This window comes from Stegodyphus dumicola, chromosome 1, assembly GCF_044657685.1.
Source record: "Stegodyphus dumicola isolate Sdum_Otavi_A_Nest chromosome 1, ASM4465768v1".
In the NCBI taxonomy this organism is placed as follows: domain Eukaryota; kingdom Metazoa; phylum Arthropoda; class Arachnida; order Araneae; family Eresidae; genus Stegodyphus; species Stegodyphus dumicola.
In genome coordinates, this window is record NC_140768.1 from 54,867,232 (window position 1) to 54,890,609 (window position 23,378).

The 23,378-nt window shown below is 35.3% G+C and overlaps 2 protein-coding genes across 3 annotated transcripts in view; one reads left to right on the forward strand and one right to left on the reverse strand.

The window, feature by feature from the left end:
• LOC146999088 (uncharacterized) overlaps positions 1 to 7,338 on the reverse strand; it is an 85,326-nt gene extending 77,988 nt beyond the window's left edge. The window contains exon 1 of one of the 2 annotated variants that reach the window (XM_085814673.1): positions 7,318 to 7,338. The gene's annotated coding sequence lies outside the window, so the exon portion shown is untranslated. Of the gene's footprint in view, positions 1 to 4,845; positions 4,867 to 7,317 lie in introns of those variants that run through there. The other variant, XM_085814667.1, reaches the window with a different exon arrangement.
• A 30-nt stretch (positions 7,339 to 7,368) lies between these two features.
• Ccs (Copper chaperone for superoxide dismutase) overlaps positions 7,369 to 23,378 on the forward strand; it is a 151,323-nt gene continuing 135,313 nt past the window's right edge. The window contains exon 1 of the mRNA XM_085814682.1: positions 7,369 to 7,498. Within this exon, the coding sequence (XP_085670808.1) occupies positions 7,466 to 7,498 (33 nt within the window). The 5' untranslated portion in view covers positions 7,369 to 7,465. The remainder of the gene's footprint in view (positions 7,499 to 23,378) is intronic.

Sequence of the window (23,378 nt, forward strand, 5' to 3'; positions counted from 1 at the left end):
GTCAAACTACAATTCTTCGAAACGGTTTGGCATCCATTAAGTCCCAGTCTCATTAATTCTTTTTCTGGCAAAAAATACCACACAAATGAGGGAATGTTCACACGTATTCACTGATTAATCACCTTACATGTTAAGTTATAAAAACTACTGAGCATTTAAAAGAAACTATGCCACAAGGTTGCAGTCCAGAACATTTAATTTGTACCTTTTAAATGCTATTGACTCTAAGAACACGAATTTCAGCGAAAACAATTAATTAGCCTCCATATGTTTTGCAAAGAAATAAGTTGCTTTAATTGTAAATAACAATATGTGTGATTTTGAGTACCTGCTGTAACATGTAACCTATTTATGCCATTTTTAGCGAATAATATATTAATTAGGCTTTTTATAATGTTCATATTCCTCATATCCATAAAAGAACCACGCCTGAAGAAGAAATGAGGTTTGAATAAATTTTTGCCTTCGGTTTTAAGAAACAGACTGGAGTGAACATTCAATTAAAGAGTTTACAATATTAAAAAATTTGAATTAATACGAGAATTAATATGAACACATTTTAAAATTTTACACGTGTTGAATATATTTCTACTGCACTTTCAGTTCAGATTCCTAACAATAATCATACACTCACTCTGCTTGGGATAATAATGTTCTTTAACTATTTTACAGTTAAGTTATACCGTATTGCACATGGCGGTTCATTGCATTACCGAGTGATAAAATTGTAAGCATACTTCGGGATGCTGTTAATTAGAACTGGGATTGAATTAGGTAGCTACTCCTAGTAACTTTGCTTTCATTAAATTAATTCTTGAGGTAATACCGCTCTTTAGGTATGTTGCAGTTAAGTTATGTTTTATTGCACTTGGCGGCTAATTACGTCATCGTACTCCGGGATGCTGTTGGTCAGAACTGACACTGAGTTAGACAGCTACTCCTAGTAGCTTTGATTTCATTAAATCATTTAATTAAATTCATTCAGCTAATACATTCCTACACAGAGGACGATATAATGTTTTTTACATGCAATAGAGCTTCCTACTCATAAAAAGAATTTATAAAAAAGGGGGAGGCGAGAGGAAAGGAAGAGAAATCATTATTAGCTCGTGTAAACTAATGTTTATACTGTCATGTTGCATGAGAATTTATTAGTTCATTTTACCTGAACTCAGATTTAGATGAAATATTATATATTTCAATTTCTCTATATCAATTACGTTGACATCTTAAAAAAAAAAAAAACGCAACAGAAACAATTTATAGAGTTCCTTAATTCGAAACCGGCCGTTCAGCACTGTGGTCAATGTCGCTAACCACTATCCCCGTTGGGCGGCACGCTTTGTTCTTCAGTTTGTGTACGGCCCCTGAATATGAATCCCGATTTGTATATCAAATAGTTTGGTCAAATTTTATCAGTTTTATATATATATATATATGTAACGAGCACAAATATTTTACATTATAAGTATGGAAACATGTAAAAGGTAGATTTCGTGATTTTTACGAAACTGATTTCTTTAAATTTAAAAATGCCTAAACATGAATCTTTGCTTCATTTAAAACATTTATGTAATTGGAAGTATATACTTATGACAAAGAGCTACGGAAGTAAAGGTTGGGTCATGGCTTTTGTGGACACGGCGTATATATATATATATATATATATATATATATTTTTAGTGTAAACAAATTTAATAAAGCTTTGAATACTGGACTAGAATTCAGCTATTCAAAAATTCAATACTATGGGATATTTGTTGCTAATTATTAAATTAACACAGTTGATTATTAAAATTAGCTTACTTTTAATTTCCTCTGACTGATCTAGCGCGAAATTATTTTGCATGAAGGTAATGTAATGGTCGACAAAAAGTAACAAAGGAAATGCTTTGTTTGAAGCCCAGGCTTTAAGAAAAATATTTTTCAACCAAATTGAGATATTTTGGCTAAGAATTCGAATCTATTTACATATTATTAAAACGAAGCACTTCAAGCTTAGGTTAATTTGGTTGGTTTATTTGATTATGGCAAAGCACTCGAGGGTTATCTGCCTAAGAGATGTCTTCATGGAGAACTTTCTAAGGGAAATTGACTCTCATACACGTTACACATGGGGAAGAACACGAAAACGGCCATGCAGCCGGCCCGTTCGCCGGGATCCGAATCCCGGAGCGAATTACCAGTGTTATGCACCGTAAATTAAAGAGGAGCATGCGAAATTAATGCTTTCTCTGGTGGATTTTGGTCTTAATGTAATCAGCTTATCAATTCATAAACCGGAATTAAGTTTTGTTAAGCAAATGTAAATAGTTATGAATTTTCCTCTTTGCGTATTTTATTAATGAAATGTCCTTTCAAATATGTCTTGGTGCCCGCTGGTTGAATTGCTTGTTTTTGGCCTAGAAACTTTAATTTTTAATTGCATAAATTGTTCTTTAAACTATTTTTAACTGTATTTGGTGTTTTACGTTTTTCTGTATTTTACTATTTTTTAAAGAAGATGTTTTGAGTTTTTACGTATTTTTGCCTTGCCGCAACTGAATTAATTGAAGAAGAAATATATCTAATGAAATTCGAGGAAAACGTTTTAATGAAATGCAGCCAAAATGTGTGTAATTTGATAGACAAGGAAGTCAAGTGGTGTTCACATCAGATTTTTTTAATAATATATCTATTTGATATAATTTAAAATGCGTTTAATTTAAAGTAAATACAATTGACTACTATAAGCATCTGTAACACTATTTAACTCCCAAAGATGTTTCTATCGCTACATTATGATGCATCTTTACAGAATTATTTTTAAAATTAAGCATATTTTTTGATGCGCATATATTAAGTGTACTATTTTAATTAGTTTCTCAGACCACTGCTTTTTTTCAATGTTTTTAAATATCCGATCGATATGATTTATGGTCAGCGAACTTTGCTTCCCCGCCGAGAATCAAAGTTCCAAAGTTTAGACAGGGCATGCATGCCTGTTATTGTAGTTCCGTTGAACTGCCACAACACTTAAAATCCATCGGTTTGAAAATCATCTCTTGGGATTTGTGAAGAGGTAAGGGGTATTTGGATTCTATCATTCGAGAAATACTTAATTAAAATTCGTAAAAAATCTTCGAAACGGCGCAGTGTCATCAATAACACTTCCACTGTTTATGAGCCCTATGCTTGTGGATAATGCCGAAAGAAAGGTAAATAGTTCAAAGAAAGGTAATCATTACGGTTTAGTAATCTCGGCCTGATTCTCTTGAAAGACTGAAATATTTTCGGCTGGACGGAAGCCAATGACGTTAAATTTAAGAAACAAAATGTCTGAAATGTTACACCTGCTGTTTAATCAATAAGAACTGATTACTTTGTTATTTTTTACACGTTAAATTACACAATTTTTTTTTGTTTGTTTTTTTTTGTTTCAGGAAGGATGTTCTCACAGAGAATTTTCTGATTAGGTAGCTTCGACTAAAGAGCTAATGGTTGAGCTAATGAGCTAATGCTTAATACAGGAGGCAAGTATTTACTGTATCTTGGTTAAAAGAGACTTTTTTTTTATCTAAAAAACATATATCTTACTTCAAGGCAAAGGATTAAAAAATATTAATAAATGTTAAGAATTACTTTAGCGGATTAGAAAGTTAACGATTAATATTAAACTTGTCTGCGAACAAATTAAAATGCGAAAATTATCTTATTCAAAATTCAATTGTGAATGGGTTATGGTTATGTGCCACTGACCAGGCTTCCGATCTAAGGTAAAACCGAACGGTGGATCAGTGGAAAAAACAACAAGCAGCCACCACAACAAGGCAATGGCTGAAAGACCAATTGCCATTAATTGCTCTTAATCAGGAATGTCACTGAAAAGTACTTTACAAAAATGATTACAGGACGTCTTGCATAGGATGCTACATATGACAATAAGCAAAACGTCAGTGTATAATATTATAGTGCAATAATAATATAGTGCATTTAGTAATAAAATACATGAATACATAATTTAATGATATTCCATAGTATAATGCCTTAATATTATGAGATAGAGCTATGATAAAGTACAAATAATACTATAAGTTAAATACGTCTAAATGTGAAATGTGACACATTAAATTTATGTTATTTGACATAATAACTGTAGTAATGCAAAGCGTTTTATAACACATAAATAGTTATTTAAGAATGATGTAAATAGGTGATATTATGAGTGAACCAAAATACGATAATACATTGCGTTAGGTGATTACATTAGTTGTTTTAAAACAGTGTCCCACTTACTCTACACATACCTTACAAACATTACAGCAAATAAAGCGTTACATGAAATGATTCAATGAAAGAGTTATACCATATGTAAAATGACAGATATGATAATAATTAAAAAATATACTTGACGCAGGAATTCAGTAACAATATGCAAAGTATTATAACAATTAAATCAATACTTGAGGTGTTTATGATATAAATTAAAAAAAATAATAATAATAAATAAATAAATAGTTAACAAAGTATTACTAAATTAAATTTACTCAAAGTAAATTTCTAGTAACTCGGTGCAAATATTGCGAAGTAGTTAAAAAGGGTGGAAAAGGGATGCGCAAACTTTAAAAAAAAAACTGAATAAGAAGAAGAGTTAACATTGTTTCTAATTAAAGAAGTACACGTTTTGATATCATTAAAGGGCAAAACTATGAGTTTTTCATACAAACTTATTAGGCCCAAAACAAGCAATTAATGAATATTAATGAGCTACAAAAAAACGTCAGTACAATTTAAATATACAAGATAGTATATAAAACGTATAATGGGAAAAAATAATATTAGAAAGAGAAAACCAACAAAACTTACTAATTGAAATTTGATTCAGGGGAAGAAAATTGATTTAAGTTGTAACAAATTTTTATACAGTTACTAAATTTATTTAATGCTTCTTTTGATTTCAATAATTGGCTAAGCCAATTTGCCCAGTATTATTCTGAAGGTTGTCGTAGATGAAAAGTTTTGGTATGTACGCAATAAAACGCATAGTGATCAGTTGATCCCTGATGACCGCAGCTGCATAAGTCGTTCTCTGATATGTCAAATCTATTCAAGTAAGTCATAAAAGGTCCATGATCATTTGCATAATTCGTGATTGTATTAGAGAATATAGATAAATCAGTAGATACTATGGGGATGAACTTGCATGTTCTGCAACCCGTTGTACCGTTATTCCAGCGAAACTGCTATTCTTGTAACATTCTAACGAATGTCACTTTCTTAAGGAAAGACACTGTAAATGGCAATGCATATTCTGGTAGATGTATGCCCATAGCCGCATTTTTGGCTAATTTGCCTGCTTACTCATTCCCTACTATTCCTGTGTGTGCTGGTACCTAACAAAAGGTCGGTCTTAGTTCTAATGGAGATCTGAACAGGAGGTTTTGAATTTCCAATACTAAAGGGTTCCTTGATTGTGTTCCAGCAATGGCTTGAAGACTTGATCGTGAGTCGATACAAATTAGAACTCTATTTGAAAATCGATTCGGAATTAGGACTGCTTTTTTAATTGCGGTTAACTACTTAAGCAACTTCTCCCTCCTAATTATTGACTGGAATTTTCTTTCTTTTTCTTCTTTCAGATATGCTGTTTTGTGATTCTACCCCTCTGTTTAAAAATATATATATCTCAGAAACATTCTTAAATTACGCCGTGAATACTTCAGAAACGAATTCTTCGAACTAGATCCCGTCTTACATTATGAAGTTTATATTCAGCCGCCATTTCGCCAAAAGGCGATACAGAGCTAATTCTGGCTTTTGTTCAGGGTCACTTTCCAATTGAACAAGGTGGAGGCCGTACGTCATTTCCTCTCAAAGTTCCGGATGGATGAGCAGTGATTTCTGTCGATCTGGGTCGTCTTCGTGATCATGGTTGTCCTAAAAATGGATTTCTTTGACTCTTTAATTTGCGGAGAAATCCCTCACTTCCCAATGGAAGGAAAATACCTCAAACACCTTCTCCTGGGTCGCCTCAGGCCACAAAATTCGAAGTGGAACGTAGTTATATACCCTAAGGATAGAAAAGGGAAATTTTAAGACAAGGCATTCACTTTTTCCTGATGGAAATTTTTCGGTGTTTGTATTTGGAACGCTGAATAATTTCTGTTTTTCTCCCAAAAGAATAGTTAATGGGTACCTTGCACGAATGGCAAACAGCGAGACTGAGTTTAAAATCTTTGTGAGTGAATATTGCATGTGAAGAAACATTGGATATGTGTACTCATCCAAGAAGTATACATAAGAAACTACTCTAACATTTTTTAACATGCGTATTGGTTGAGTTTCAACATCTAATTCTTTAATATTTTTCAAAATTTTTCGCGCTTTAAGAATATATAAAACTTACTTAATATTAAATATAACTGCTTGCGAAATGATATCACATGATAAAATTTAACGAAACTCCTCTTTATTCTCGTAGTATGATCGATCACTTTTATCAAGGCGAGTCTAAATGCATTTGTCAGTATGTATTAAAAACAGTATAGTATTATAACAATGTGTTAAGAACAATACAGAATATATAGAGCATATTTGTCAGCATGTATTAAGAACAATACAGTATTATAACGATGTATTAAAAACAATACAGAATATATAGAGCGCATTATTATGAAAAATAGTGGATAAAATTCAATAATTTTCCGCTTATATTGACTTTTCACAGTTGCTTTCTGTATACACCTTAATGTATGTACATTGGCCTCGCTATTTCTGATGTTATGCATCTTCCTGAAAGAGGCCACCAAAGGGATAACTCAACTGAGCTCTTAGTTAGACCACAGCTCAGATTCTTCAGAATTTCATGGTTAAGATTTTCATGATTTTCTCCAAATGTAACTATAATACGAATTAATTTCCCCCGAAAAATTCTCCATGAAAATATCTCTGTCACCCCTGGCGTTAGGTATATAGCTCTTGCGTATGTTGTTTAGATTAATTAACGGACTAACTAGTTAACTTTCCTGATGTGACTAATGTTTATTAAATTAAGAAATAAGAAAATTTCTGGTATCATCGAAATGCATCACAGAAATAATGTTGCTTTGTTGCGTTGGTTTCTATCTGAGGTCACACTGACTGGCAGCACCATCTAAACCGATATATCATCCACCGCAATACAATACGGAAACGGAAATACAATAAAGTTATGGCCTCATTAACACATTTCTTCGATTTAAGTCTTTCTTAGAATTTAAGAGCTGTAGAATTCGATTTTATATACAGAATAAACATTGCGCATGCAGTCACAGAATTTCATTGCAATAATATATTTACCTATTTCAGAGACGTAACTAGGGTTTCCAGCGCCCGGGAACAACTGGAGATTTTGCGCCTCATTCTGTTTGTCACGAATGGGAAACACTTTATTCTAAAATTTCGTACCATCAATTTGGCGCCCCCTGGATGTTGCGTCCGAAGACAGATGCCCCACCCTAGCTACGCCACCGACCTATTTGTGAGTATTGTTTTAAGTTTTGAAGGCTGCTAAATTCTATTCTCAGATTACATTAAAGGCAGCAAATTAACAAACGGAATTTGAGTTTTATAACATATCTTAAGGACCTCAGATGGCACGTTGCATTTTCGAAACGCATAATTTCAATTTTGAAGTCAGATTTGAGGTTGAACGGGCGCATAAAGAGGTCAGAATCTATGTCAGAGTATTTTCTTAATTTCTAAGTAAAAAATCGATCTGACCGTCAGCTTCCTTTGAGTTGAAGCATAAATTAGATGTCATTTCAAGAAATCCAAATGGCTCAGTACCGCTCATTGCCAGAATTCGTTTCGTTTTATTTAATTATGGCAAAGCACTCGTGGTCTATCTGTCTAAGGGGAGGGATGCATCCGTGAAGGACTTAATAAGAGAAATTGGTTCGTATAGCACACACTACGCATGGATAAAACCACGAAAACGTCCAACAGCCAGCCCGTTCGCCGGGATTCGAACCCCGTAAGAAACAACCAATATTCAGGGATATTATCGCTCGGCCGCTGGTGGTCTCATTGTCATAATTAATAAATATGCTTTTAGTTTGATGTCATGAAGTTCTACTTATATTAATTTTAAGTCATTTCATTTCATATGAATTAGTAATTCTTATGTTTTGTCGCTTTATTTAAGTCAAGTATATTGCTGCAATTTAATTCTAGAGCATCAATTAGCTATAACACTCTTTTACGTTTTTTGCATTTATAAAATTCCAAATTCTGGAGAAAACATTCTAAGACTCTGAAGTTGATATTAGACGAGATGATTAAGTTTTTAACAATTTGGTTTAGATAGCTTGATTTAGTTGTATGATTAGACGGTAATTTTCTCTTTATTACAGTAATCAGAGTGACTCAAAATCCCAAATGTGTAATGGATATAGTATGGTTTTCAAACCATGTTTTCAGTCTTTACATGAAATTAGGTATCCATAGGGTTTCAACTTGCTTATGAGTCAGTCTATAACTCGATAAAAAAAAGGAAATTCCACAGTTGAACTGAATTGTTACCTATGTCAAATACAAATGCAATGTTCATTTGATTCACAAATGACTTTCTTTAACCTTCAGACGGTTGCATTTTTCATTCCCTACCACTAGATTTTTCAGAGTCAATTATGGAATAAAGAACTGCAAACAGAAATGATATTTTTCACCTTGAAAGCGATTAAATCAAATAACGGATTTATAAAAAAAAACGTAATAACTTCACAGTTAAATGAAGGGTAACGGCATTTCCGTTTTGATATCCATTTCCACTGTTGCTTAGGCATGTCGTCAATAGTTAGTCCTTTAATGTTTATTTTCTGAAAATAGAATTTAATTTTAATAAACTAAGATGATACGTGGAAAATATGCTAATAATAAAATATCTCTTTTATTTGGATTTAAGGTTATGTATTTCTGAAAATTCTACGAATTTCTACATAATTTTACCTTCTGATGTTTGGGAATTATCTATTTAATTAATGTTTTTGTAGGCTGCACTTATAGAGAGGTCTTGAGAAATTCTTAAATTGTTATCAATATCTCTCCAGAAGTTTAATTTCATTTTTTTAGGAAATATATAAACTGCGAGGTCTTTTAGGTAATATTATTATGAAGTAAAATTTTTAAAACAGGTTATGAGTGAAGTTTTATAAAGAAAATGTGAATTTATTTTATTTTCAGTTTGTTGCTTTAAATTGCCATATGCGTATCTTTAGAAAACTAACGTATTACACTGAAAAGCCATTACATTATGAACACCTCTCGCCTAGAGCAATAAGCTCGCCTGCAGACAAAATCACGGCGCACGCGTAGCTGATGCTGGAGAATACAAAGCGCCCACGCACTGTTTTTCTACACGGTAAGATTTGTTGATTTTGTAGGATGCGGTTCTTCAATATTGTTAAGATGTTGCCTTACTGATGCTGGACGTTGCGAAAGCATTCAACCGCGTTTGGCAGCACGGATTATTTTACAAATTAATAAACTTAAATTTCCATAGATAAATCATGCTTCTGATTATGGCCTTCCTTAGAATAGAAAATTTGCAGTTGCTATTGGTAAAGCACAATACGATTTACGAGAAATCGGACAAGAGTTCCACAGATCTCTGACTTAGGCTCTATCCTCTACATCTTCTATGCGATAGATTTTCCCAAACCAACTCGAATAATTTTATGTGCTGTTTCGCTGATAATACCGCCTTGGCAGTCAAATTAAGAAACGCAAATCATACGATTCGAAGGTGCCAAGAGTTAATGCCAATAATTGAAGACTGGTGCGTAATATGGAGAATATACATCAATGCTCATAAATCTCAGTTGCTAATTATTCGTAAAAAGCACATGCATATTTTACCTAAGAAAAACCTGACTGTTTTTGATGAAATTATACCAAAAGTTCACAAAGCCAAATATCTTGATTACAAACTTAATTGGAAGAACGACGTCCAATATGTTTAGAAAATGCAACAAAAGACGTCAGTTGCCTTTTTCCAAGTATTGGCAATTATTCCAAATTTGACTTCAAAAAGAAACGTCTCATTTATAGCTCAATTATGCGTCCAGTCCTTATCTATGCTTCACAAGCTTTCACTACACTTACCAAAAATGATCTTCTTAAACTCCAACAAGTGCAAAGTAAATATCTGCGCATCATTACTCTAACGTACACTTCTACCTAAGCAATATTGAAACTATTGATAAGTTTCTCAACAAAATCAATAGAAATTTCTGAATAAAAGCTACTACTTACAACTATCTCACGAATTTTAACTTGTTTCAATACCTATAAGAGGACAAAGAATTATGTCCATTATGCCGAACATCTGCTCACAGATTTAAATTTTCCAACGTAAGCTCTGCACATGCTCTCCTGTGTTTGTATATGTTGTATATAGTTATTTTTCTGTCTCTATTTGAATTTTTTTTGTTTGTATTTTGAAAATACATTTTTATCTCTACTATGGCTTGAATCTCATATTCCATTCCATTAGGACTCTGGTTTGATCTCTCAAACCTAGAAGGAAATGTTCCCCTCTCTTTTACACTCGTTAAAATTTCTCTTTTGGTAATAGCACTTGATATTTTTTTTTTACCTGAAGTGCCTTTAGGGCAACATTTTTACTAAGCCGGACGCATTGCAAAATTCGCAATATCGCGGCATAATGTTACCGATAACCATTTTTTGCAGGTAGAATGTTTAGCGATAATATGGGAAAAGCAACTGATTAATCCGATTTCGATAAAGGTCAAATCATTATGGCTCGGTGCCTAGGAACATAGATTTCAGAAATGACAGGTTTGACGGACCTCTTACCTGCAACCATTGTTATTATTTACCGAAAGTGGTATATAAACGGTGAAACATGTCGCTGACCAGCCGTTTGTCGACCAGGGCACACTGATTCCAGAGGAGAGCAGATACTGTTACGATTTTCGCCACGGCCAAATGGTTACAACGGTCGCAATCACCAGCAGATACTACAGTGGTGACCCAGATGGTATGTCTCAACACACAGTGCAGCGTACAGCGTATATTGCTGTGTATGAGCTTACATAGCCGGTGCCCGAAACGTGTTCCTGTGCTTACGGCACGTCATCGCCAACAGTGCCTGCAGTGGACAAAGGAATATGGGCGTTGGACCATAAAGAATGGAAGAAAGTCACCTTGCACGACGAATCACGTTTTATGGTCAATCATATTGAACGGCAAGTGCGAAAGCGCCGATTTTCAACGGAAACCTTGGTACCTGGTTGCACAGTTAGCCGAATGCAAGGCGGTGGCTGCGGTATTATGGTGTGGGTGATGTTTCCATGGGAACCAAATATTCCCATAGAACAATCCTTGGTGTCTGTACTCTATGCTAATATCACTGCAGGCCAGTTGCACTCTGCTTCACAGCAACAGTGTTCCCAGTAGGTGATGGTGTTTACCAACAAGATAATGCACCATTTCATAAGGGTCAAATAGTGAGTGATTCGAAGAACATTTTGGTGAATTTCACGTCATGTATTGACCTCATGACCGATTTCATCTGATATGAATCCAATCGAGCATTTGCGGTTCCACCTGGAAAACCGCATTCATGCTGCCATGTTAGAACCTCGCATTGTGGGGGAATTGTAGGACCAGTTGGTGAGTGCCTGGCACCAGATACCTCAGACTACCTGTCAACACCTTCTTAAGTCAATGCTTTGCCAGGTGCTGGCGGTTTTGAGAGCAAAATGAATTCCTGTTTCATAGTAAACAGGTGGTCATAAGGCAATGGCGCTAGGAGCCCAACTAGCCAGATTGATTCCGGCCGTAAGGCTAAACGTATCATGTGGTAGCTTAAAATTATTAGGGATTTTTAAAATCTCACCCATTTATTACAGAGATATTTATACTTCTTCGATTCGCGACCGCGTAATATAAGGGCATATCTCTGCCCCCCATAGCGCATGTTAGACGAACCACTAGCACGTCGATCACTCATTTAATAATCTCATTTTTCCTACTAACAGCCGAATAAATAAAAAAGATGGCTGAACACTGGTACTTTGTTTTTATCTTGGTTCCTGGCGTTTGTGGAAACGGTCTTAACGTAGAAGATTTCAGATATTTTTCCAACATTGTAAAGTAAGTATAAGCCAATTTCCCTTCGAAACCCATCCCCGAAGGCATTTCTTCTGAGGTATGTAGTCCTCCTGTACTTTGTCAATTAAACAGAATACTTAATAGACGTAGAATTCTTTGTAAAAGTATTTCTTTACACCCAGTTTCTGTCTACCCCAGATTTATAGGTTTACCGCTTTTAATGTAAAAAATGGGGAAATATGCATACATTTAAATTAATTTTTATATGAGTTGCAATAAAAAAAGTCAGTTGTGTACAACCTCAATGCACCATTGCGAAAAACATGATCATAGCACTAAATTCCTAAAACTTTCCTACCGATTAATTTTTCTAACTTTAAAAGAAAAATAGTTTTGCTTTGCTTTCCCATCTCTCCAAAATTTTTACTTGATTGCCTTGCACAACCGAGATTATGCGATATAATTTTATTTTCTCTGCGAATGTTTCAAAAGTTTTAATAATATGTTTGTTTAGAAACTGTTGTCTCTCCTGCTAAATCATTAAATTCAATCAGTCTCACTTTAATTCCGAAGAGTAGAGCTGATATTTTTTTTTGGGGGGGGGGCAGGTAAAATTTTTATTTCTAGTCTGTTGAAGACATCTACAAGTACATTAAAACAAGTTTCACTAACTAATTAAATTTAAACATTACATTTAAACATTAATAAATTTAAACATTAAACATTACTACAAAAGCCGAAATTATAGTATTGTTAGCTATAAATCCAGGCATTTTGTTCATTATATTGAAGGACACGGGAAAATACAGGACATCTGTATACAATATATAAAGGTATGGTAAACTTAAAGAGGCGATTTCTTTTTTCATTTTGAAGATGTAGATAACCCTCATGCACTTTGCTCTAGTCAGTTCATCTAACATAACCTTCACTGTGAGCATAAATACCCAAGGTTGAGAATTAGCGTTTGGAAATATATGGTTAAACAGTATCAATCTTCAACATTGAACTTTTTCTTTTCTTGCACAGTTTAGTTATTATGTTCCGTAATAAATGCCGAACAAATTACGCTTCTTAATAAAAACATTAAAATAAGTAAAGAAATACTCTATCCGCTTCTACTTATCAGGTTCAATGTTTCTTCTAACCTTCTTCGGAAACATACAATGACCTGACTAGAACAGAGAGCTTACTAAAGCTATGTTCACTAATTGTAGTAAGTAGACAGGATACAGACGAAGGGTATACAAAACCCTTTATTTTTTCTTTATATACAATGACTTCCGTACTTCGGAATACAATGACCCTCCACTCGGGGTCTAACTTAAAAGATATCAAAATAAAACTAAACTCTAATTTAACTTTAGAATAAGATTGGCCTTATAATAACAGAAAGCGTATGTAGCACAGAGACTGTGAACACTACAATACGTTTAATTTATCAAGAGGATTAAAACCTCTGGCCTGGAAGGCAAAGTAGCAACTGCGTAACTTCTAAGGTAAGCGGCCTGCTTCGAACTCACGGCTTCCTCTCTTCTGCTTGGCAAAAAGGCCACACTTAAATACTTGGCGTTCGCCAGACAACTTTGCATAAACTCCTTCACGCTTATAATTCTGGCCGGAAGTAGAAAATAAGAAGTGATAGTAAAGATTTAAAATAAAATAAACGTTAGTAAAACTTAAGATCCTTACATACTTCCCGCCAGAGTTAATTAGTTTGAAACTGAGGTCTAAAACGACCTTGTTGAAAACTTTTAGCTCTAGAAACTAACGCGAGGCCAACCTTTAACAATCATAACTTAGCTAGAAACTAGAAAATTTTAAAAGAAAGAAATTTGTTACAATAGCAGCTCCCGGAATATACAACAATCTTTTTTCTTTTTCATCTGTACTGCATCAAAACAGGAGCTTTATTCAATTCTGGTTCCTTCCAGAGATCTGGAAGGAAAACTAGTTTAATGAAATGTTACAGAATGACATTGCAAATAACATATAGAATATACTTTTCTTAACATTCTTATTTCATTCATGACTATTTTAATTATCTCTCCCCGTGCTCTCTGACATGTGTTGTAAAAACACCAAACACGAATGTGTTTCTGTCTATGTGTTCAACACTTCCTCCTACAATCAAAACACTAATGTGTTAAAATTCAACATACGAGACCTCTTAACACACCCTAATTTCAACTCTAGACCCTGAGGTACTATTCTGAAAGTGGCTAACTCTAAAGTGTAGCGTCAGAGAGCCTAACTACATCATTCAACCTTTAACACATATTCACCATGATTTAATCTTTACAGTCACACGAATAACAAATTTTTTAACATTACTTTCACTTTTACCATATCACGTTATTTCTAAACATTCAAAATAACAGTTCACATGTATACAAGAACATATCAAGATGCCGTTAATTTTACACATTTGAAAACATACATTAGTAGTACATTGTTAACTTCTATTCTTTTCAAAGCAAGTGCCAATTCTTTCTACATTGAAATAATACTACATTTCAAAAAGTCTTTCAGACTAAAACTTCTTTCTTGTTAGAATGTTTTAAATAAAATTTATACAATAACTTTTTACAATATTTAAGTCTTTATACAACGCTATTATACATCAACTTTAGTTTTACGCGCGAGTAATTGAAAAACATAATAAGAAAATCGGTCACAACTCATTTCTCGCCCTTTTGGCGATAAAGGTAGACCTCGCATGAGGTAAAACTTCTTGAAATCTGCCACTTGCAGTAAGAATGAAAGATTAACTTAAGTTTGTAAAGTAACATAAAATTTTACTTATCTTTGTAATATTCAGACATCCTTTTCTGGGCCCAGTCTTTAAAGGTGCTGCAGACCGTAGCTTGGTTGATCCTCCTTCTTGTACGGGCTCGCCCTTCAGTGCTTTCCTCTGGAAGCTTCCTTTTTTCACCAGTTCGGTCACCCTTGAATACCTTCTTCTTCTCCTCTGTTTGTGGTCTTGGCCGTTTGATGGCAGCTGGTCTTGGCGGAACCGGGAAACTTCTGTCGTGATCCTGCTTGGACCTCGTTGTTGGCCGTTCAAATTTTTCTTGTACTTTTTCCTCCGCCGCTGATGGCCCTTCCGCAGTTCGGCGACTTTTGCTGCGGAGAGTTCTGTCGGATGAGTCAATCTTCCGTTTCACAGCCGGGTTATAGTTGCCGTCCTTTCTCCCGGTCTTTTCCACATACGTCGTCCTTCTCCCTTCTTCATTCTGGGGGTGTTCGTGAACTCTGTTTTTTGGACGGTGGAACGGCTTCTTTTTCTTTGTACCTTCAATTTTTCCGCGGGGCAATTTTCTTTTCACTTGCTTCTGTCTCTCATTGGCTTGCCCTTGTACTTGTCGTTTTCCCACCTCTGGAACTTGTATCTGCGGTGTCTGCCGTACCGGATCCTGCAAAAGATCTGAAAAGATTTGCATTTTATTACGGTCATAGAATGGTTTTATCTGGTCAATGTTTGCGGAACAGGTTTCACCATTTCTTGCCTTTAACACTACAACAGCGTGAGTTATTTTTTCTATAACATATGGTCCTTCAAAGCGTGGAAAAAATTTGGCAGTTTTATCTTCTGGTGCTGAAGAAAGTGAATGCTTAATTTTTAGTACTTCATCCCCTACTTTATAAGTTACTCCCCGTCGTTTCAAGTCATAATACAATTTTTGTTTTCTTTGTGCTACTTCCGTATTCTTTTTTGCTTCTTTTATTAGTTTTTCTATATCACCCATTTTAAATTCTGGGGCTCTTTGTTGCACATAAAATAGTTTATCTAACGGTGTTATAACCTTTCTGCCTAGAAATAACTCAGCAGGAGTTTTGCCCGTTGTATCATGTTTTGCGGTCCTAAGGGCGAAAGCAAATTCATTGACATAGTTATCCCAGCTTTTATGAAAATTTTTAACATAACTACGGATAATTTTCACTATATTTCTGTTGACCCGTTCCGCTATATTTGATTGCGGCCGATACGGGACCATTTTTAAATGACGTATGCCCAGTTTTTGGCACATGTCTTCAAATATATTACTTACAAATTGAGGACCATTATCCGATATAACTTTTAGGGGCGCCCCGTATTTTAAAATATATTTATTTAAAATAGAATCGGTAACTAATTTCGCGGAGGCTCGTTTTAAGGGAACAATTTCGGTCCATTTACTAAAATGATCAACTATAACAAGGAGATAGCGACTTTTGTTTAACTGACTTTTTGGGAAAGGGCCCAATAAATCGATGCCGATTATTTCATTTGGAAATTCGGATTTAATACTATTTAGAAACCCGGCCGGGCGGAAATTAATATAATTAACGGCTTGACATGTTGGGCAGGACTGGACATACGCCCTTGTTAACTTTTGCAGTTCAGGAAAGTAGACTGCCTCGCGTACGCGTTGAGTAGTTTTTCGAATACCAGCATGAGAAGCTAAAGGGCTGTCATGGAGCTCTTGCAGGATATTTAATCTAAGACTAGCTGGGATAACAGGTCGAAATTCGTTGTTGGAATTCGTAGTTTTTGTATAAAATAATAGACCATCTATTAGTTCGTAATGGGCCGCCCTATTTCTTATCGCCACAATATCTTGGTGGCTAAAATTTTCAGGATCCTTCAAATACTCATAAATACTTCCAAAGTCAGGATCCTTACCCAGTTCGGTTATTACGGTTTCTCGGGAATTTATTGTACACGCTGTCAGCATTGCAACTTTTACGGTATTACCCTGTTCGTCTAATTTAATTCGTGACAGGGCATCTGCTACGATATTTTCCTTTCCGGGGGTATGCTTGATTACCAGATTATATTCTTGCAGCTTGAGTGCCCATCTTATTAACCTTGGGGATAAATTTTTTCCAGAGTACAATCTAGTTACCGCCGCATGATCAGAATATACTGTTATCGGCGCCTTTCCAAAATAGACTCGGAACTTTTGCACTGCTAACAGAACTGCAAGTGCCTCTCTCTCGGTCGCGGAATAGTTTCTTTGTGTTTGATTTAAAGTTCGGCTAAAAAATGCTACTGGCTGCTGATTTTGCGAAAGTACCGCTCCTACCGCATAATCCGAAGCATCCGCTGAAATTTCTAAATTTTCATCCTTTTCAGGAAATTTCAACACAGGGGCTTGCGTTAATGCTTGTTTTAATTTTTCGAAAGCACTATTGGCTTCGGCCGTCCACGAGAATCTTGCCTTTTTCCTTTTTAATTTTAACAATGGCTCAGCGATAGCCGCAAAATCTTTTATAAAGGACCTATAATATGAACAAAGTCCTAGAAAAGAAGAGAGCTTCTTTGCCGTGTTTGGAGTCGGATACTTTTGTACAGCGATTATTTTTGATTCATCTGTCTCGATCCCTTTTTGCGATATTTTGTAACCTAAATATTTTAATTCAGGGGCTGCAAATTTGCATTTTTCGACATTAACTTTTAGACCGGCCTCATTTAATAAAGAAAACACCTGTCTTAAATCCTGTACATGTTGGTCTAGATTATCACTAGTAATAATGATATCGTCTAAATAGATAAATGTGGACTTTCCGAGAACAGGTCTTAACACAATGTCCATGCATCGCTGAAATGTTGCTGGGGCGCCTGAAAGGCCAAACGGCATTCGCAAAAATGCATAAGTGCCAGACTTGGTTATAAAAGCAGTCTTAGGCACGTCCTCAGGCCTGATCCCTATTTGAAAATAACCATTCGTTAAGTCTAAAGTTGTCATAAATTTGGTTGATTTTATGTTCCTTAAAATTTCTTCTATAATCGGTAACGGATATACCGGATATTTCGTTATGGAATTTAATTTACGGTAATCAATAGCGAATCTCCACCTTTTTGGATGCTCCAAAGGATAATCATTATTTTTCTTACATAAAACCACCGGACTAGCATAACTACTTGAGATAGGCGTTACGATCTTTTTACGTAGCATATCGGTAATATGCCATTCTATAATTTTTTCCTTATTCTTATCATACCGGTATGGTTTTTGACGAACCGGCAATGCATCTCCGGTGTCAATACTATGGTTAGTAACCTGGGTAAATCCTGGAATATCACTAAATAAGGAAGCAAATTCACTTACCACTTGTCGGATTCTATCTTGCTCGTCATTAGGCAGGTGGTCGAGATTTACCCTTGGCGGTTCAACCGTTTCTACACGCACTGGTTTCATCGTCAGCTTAAGAGACGCTTCATTAAAATCCAGTGTAGCTTGTGCGTCTGAAAGAAATTCTATTCCTAGTATTAAGTGTGCTTGCAAATTCTTTACTATAAAAAACATCACCTTTACTTGTTCGTCCTTGATACGGATGTACAAAGGTACTTTACCTACGCACTTACATTGTTCTCCTTGCGCCGCTAATACTGTTGTATTATCCGCATTATATATGCGGTATTTGCGAAAATACTTTCTAAAAAAAACTTCTGCCACACAGGAACACTGCGCGCCGGTATCCAGGAGTGCGGTGGCCGGGATATTATTTACCAAGACTTCAATCTTCGGAAGAGTTAAATTTTTCACCATTACTGTATTTAACTTGTAGGAAGAGGGGTTTTCGTGGCCTTCGGATTTCCGCACCCTCTCGTCAGCAGAAATCCGTTTTAGTTTAAATTATTTTTCCTTTCGGTGCTTTCCTTCTTTCTCCACTGGCCTTGAGACTTTTTTCCTGGGTTGCTATTGAACTGTCGACGTTCGCCGGCTGTTTTTGAATGCTCGGGTTTCCTTGCCCACTGATTCGCTTTTTCTCCGTAGCCATGTGCTTGAGTTTGCTGTAGTCTTGGCGTACCAAATTGGTTTCGCTGTTGATATTGGCGTCTTCTTTCGACGTCCGCCGTTCTTCTACTTTCAAACTGGATTGCTAGCTCAAATAATTTTTCCAGTGTAGTCGGATTTCTCAATTCAATAAAGTCTTGCACTTTGGGTAGTAACCTCGGCAAAATCACTTGAATTATTTCAGGATCCGGACGGTTTCCATACAAGAGCTTGAAAACGTGAATTTTTCTTAAAATAAACCTGGAGATGTTTTCCATTCTTTGTTGATATATACTGAAAAGTTCTGTTTCTAATTTCGCACGATCCCTTACAACAGGGAAGGCTTTTAGTAGGGCAGTCTTGAAATTTTCGTAGGTATAGGTGGGACTTCCTGCTTGACCCAAGAGACTTCTGCCGATACATTTGAACCAGTTAAGCGCTTGGCCCCTCAAAGCGCTGGTAGCTAAGGTAACTTTTTGAAACTCGTGCACGGGGTAGAGCATGAAGTGGTCATCCAATTTTTCCAAAAAACTGGTTACCTGTGAGTTTCCATTAAACGTTGCTTCTGGTTTCATCGAAGCGCGCATGGTCTGGACAATATACCCAAATCCTTCCAGGGCGGCAGCTGGCATTTCTGGATTCTGAGCTGTTTCTGCAGGCAGCACAGGTTCTTCTTGAAACTCGGCCATGGTTATTCTTCGTCGGGCGCCACTATCAGGTTCAATGTTTCTTCTAACCTTCTTCGGAAACATACAATGACCTGACTAGAACAGAGAGCTTACTAAAGCTATGTTCACTAATTGTAGTAAGTAGACAGGATACAGACGAAGGGTATACAAAACCCTTTATTTTTTCTTTATATACAATGACTTCCGTACTTCGGAATACAATGACCCTCCACTCGGGGTCTAACTTAAAAGATATCAAAATAAAACTAAACTCTAATTTAACTTTAGAATAAGATTGGCCTTATAATAACAGAAAGCGTATGTAGCACAGAGACTGTGAACACTACAATACGTTTAATTTATCAAGAGGATTAAAACCTCTGGCCTGGAAGGCAAAGTAGCAACTGCGTAACTTCTAAGGTAAGCGGCCTGCTTCGAACTCACGGCTTCCTCTCTTCTGCTTGGCAAAAAGGCCACACTTAAATACTTGGCGTTCGCCAGACAACTTTGCATAAACTCCTTAACGCTTATAATTCTGGCCGGAAGTAGAAAATAAGAAGTGATAGTAAAGATTTAAAATAAAATAAACGTTAGTAAAACTTAAGATCCTTACATACTAAGTAACATAACTGTTTAAGTTTTTCTGAATTTTCATGTGGAAAAGTAATATCTGAATAAAAATATCATCTAAGTTATGAAAATTATATTTACAAAATTGCTCAAAAGAAGCTTAGAGAAAGAAAACGCCACGTTTTCTTATTACTGCTTAGATGAAGCACATTACCTTGAAACTCTAGTGAAGGAGGGCCGGATGTTCGATTGGTTTTGACGAGTACATGAAAAACTAAATGATATTCGGCTGAATGCAAGCTTGATGTGCAAAGAATCGTTTGTAATCCATTAAAAATGCATTGGAAACAGGCGATTATACTTTGATCTTACTGTGTTTTCTTCTAAATTTGGTATAAAATATGACTTTCTACTTTCCGTACAATTTTCCAAGATAATCAGGGATTATCTTGGAAAATTGTACGGAAATTGCTTGTGTTTTGATGAAGTTAATGGTAGTATAATGTACTCAATGCATGCAATAAAGAGCGAAATTATATTTCAATATAGATTCATATACAGAGAACTCAAAAGGTCTTAGATAAATCGTAAAGGTAGACCTGGAATACAAAAACAAACAATTTTACTTATGGACATGTAGCCACAAACGCAACAGACTTAAAAACGTCACAGATTTCTAAAGATACAGGAAGGTATAGCAATGCCGTGACCAATCAAAACAGCTCAAGTCATAAGAGCCTCGACAAAAGAGCCCAGGCAAAACAGCTCACGGCCTGTGCTAAAGCAGCCATTACAAAGTAGCTTTCAACATTAAATAGTTATCAATTAATAATGCACGAGAATATTCATAGCTTTTGAACAACAGTAGATTAATGCCTGGTATTATAAAAGAAAAAATAATTACGATTACAATTAATAAACCACAATGGTCCACGTCAGGTATTATAAATTTATTGCAGCCGGTTTAGTCAGTGACTTGTATTAACATTTAGACTATGGTAAAGTTTTGAAAAATTTCACTTAAAAAGAATGGTAATAAGAATACACTTCCACTCCTTTTTCAGTTACAATGCAAAAGGAATTCCTGCTTGTTTGAAACCGTGCCTTCAGCAGATGGCCTTTATTAATTTTTAGATGGAAATGGTGGACAGGATATAGAATCACAAAGGCGGAAGAAGAGATTGCATGTCTGGTAAAATCATGCATGGGAAATTTTATTCTTTGCGTTAATTTGTAGATACATTAGGTTTATTTCAAAGCAGCAGATGTGAAAAAAATGAGCAAACCACGGACCTCTCGAATTCGCGTCGAGCGTGCTGATTACTACTCCACGAAGGCATGCTAAGGAGGCGGGAGAAATACCTTATATACTCCCCCTTTTACTGGGTACGACTGGGGTGTTAGGGGACCCAATCGCCAAATGTTGGTGGTGAAGAATCATCAGTCACCACCTTTTTAGTTCGTGCGCCATTGTAGAGACATTAGGATTTTTTTGGAAGCAGGAAAGATGAAAAATGAGCATCGCCTTCGCCGGGACTCGAACCACGGACCTCTCGAATTCCCATCGAGTGTGTTGACCACTACACACGAAGGCATGCTAAGAAGACGGGAGAAATACCTTATAAATTAAGGACATAGCAAGGAAGACACATTTTTATCTGAGTAAGATTTTGTCGTAGCCAGTCTTGTCAATGACTGCATGCAGTGACTGCTTAAAGTACTTGAAGATGATTGGTTAGCCAAACCTATGAATAATCTATAAGTAAAAAAGGGAGGCAAAATCTAGAGAAGAGTAATAAAGTATTTGATAAAAATTCTTGAAATAATTATCATTGAGTGTATATATAATGCAAGTAAGACTTTTTCTTAAATCATTCCGCTTTTGCTGTTGAATGGTGAAAACTTGAGCAGTAACACAACAAAAAACACGCTACAAAAAAGCAAAAGATCTGCTGCTGAAAGAGGGCCATCTATATCGCAAGGCAAGAGAAAACACGGATGAAGTACATCGTGGAGGTGCATAGTACCGACCTGTAACGGACGTCTAAGGATAATGGGTACAATTCATGCTACTTAGTCTAAATCATGATTAGTTTAAGAACTCCTAAGTCATTACGAAACGTAGTAACGTACCAAATCCAGCTAATAATCAAGCACTGAAATGCTTCTTTGAAATGAAACATAGAGCACAAACCACTGAATGTGTACATAAATTAATTTACATGATATTAAAAATTCATGAGTGTTTTTAAATTCTTTAACATTCTTCATCAGCAAAATGGATATTTATTTACATTGTGTACGTTATGCAATTTCAAAGTATATATACTTTTGTTATTTTATATCTTCATAGAATAACAGTATCATCAAAGAAAAGAATGTTGCTGGTCAAGGTCATGAATGTATCATTCTTTTTGACTAAGTGAAGCTGATCTTAAAAGATTAAGAGGACGAACGAAATCTACACTAACATGGCTTCACAATAGTTTCAGTGATCAGTTAAGTTTAACGGAATTACAAGCGCAGTGCGGCTAAGAACGCTATTCTCCTGAAACATAAACATGAACAACTGTTGCCATTCACACAAACTCAATAGTAAAACAAAGCACGTTTCCAGTAACAAAAATATTGTAAATCATAACATAAAATTAAACAGTGAGAAATATAAAATATACAAAGACAAAAAAAGAAATGCAAATATTAAATATACATCCAACAAATGTTAAAAGATTAAAATAAACATAACTATGTCCATCTTTCACAGTGTCAGAAGAATTCCGTGAACAGAGACAGAAATTAGGAATATGGTGTAAAAATTAGAAACTGCTAATATTATTCCAGTGAGAAAGTAAGCAGTCACATGAAAGAATATAGAAGATCAGCAATCAAAATATGGAGTTTTCATTGAAGAAGTTCGTGACTGCTCTTTTGAATAATCTCCCTATTATGGATGAAGAAATTCCACTGAAAAGACACTTAAATGATTATTTTGCAACAGAGTAACATACTTAAATATTTTAACCTTCTTTCTATATTTCTATTTAATTACAAAGAAATATACAAACAAAAGTAAAAGAAAAATTATTCTTCAGGACTAGTTTGGTTTAGTCACACTTGAATAGCTTTACATCTAAGTAAATATCAATAATATCGAGCTTCTCGTGCGATATTTAAGTATTTTATCTTGTTACATAGTCATCCTTCCTTATTATCCTTCCTTTCAAACAAATTGCTCAAACTGCATAACTCTGTTAACAGTTAAAGTTCAGACTGCTTCTCT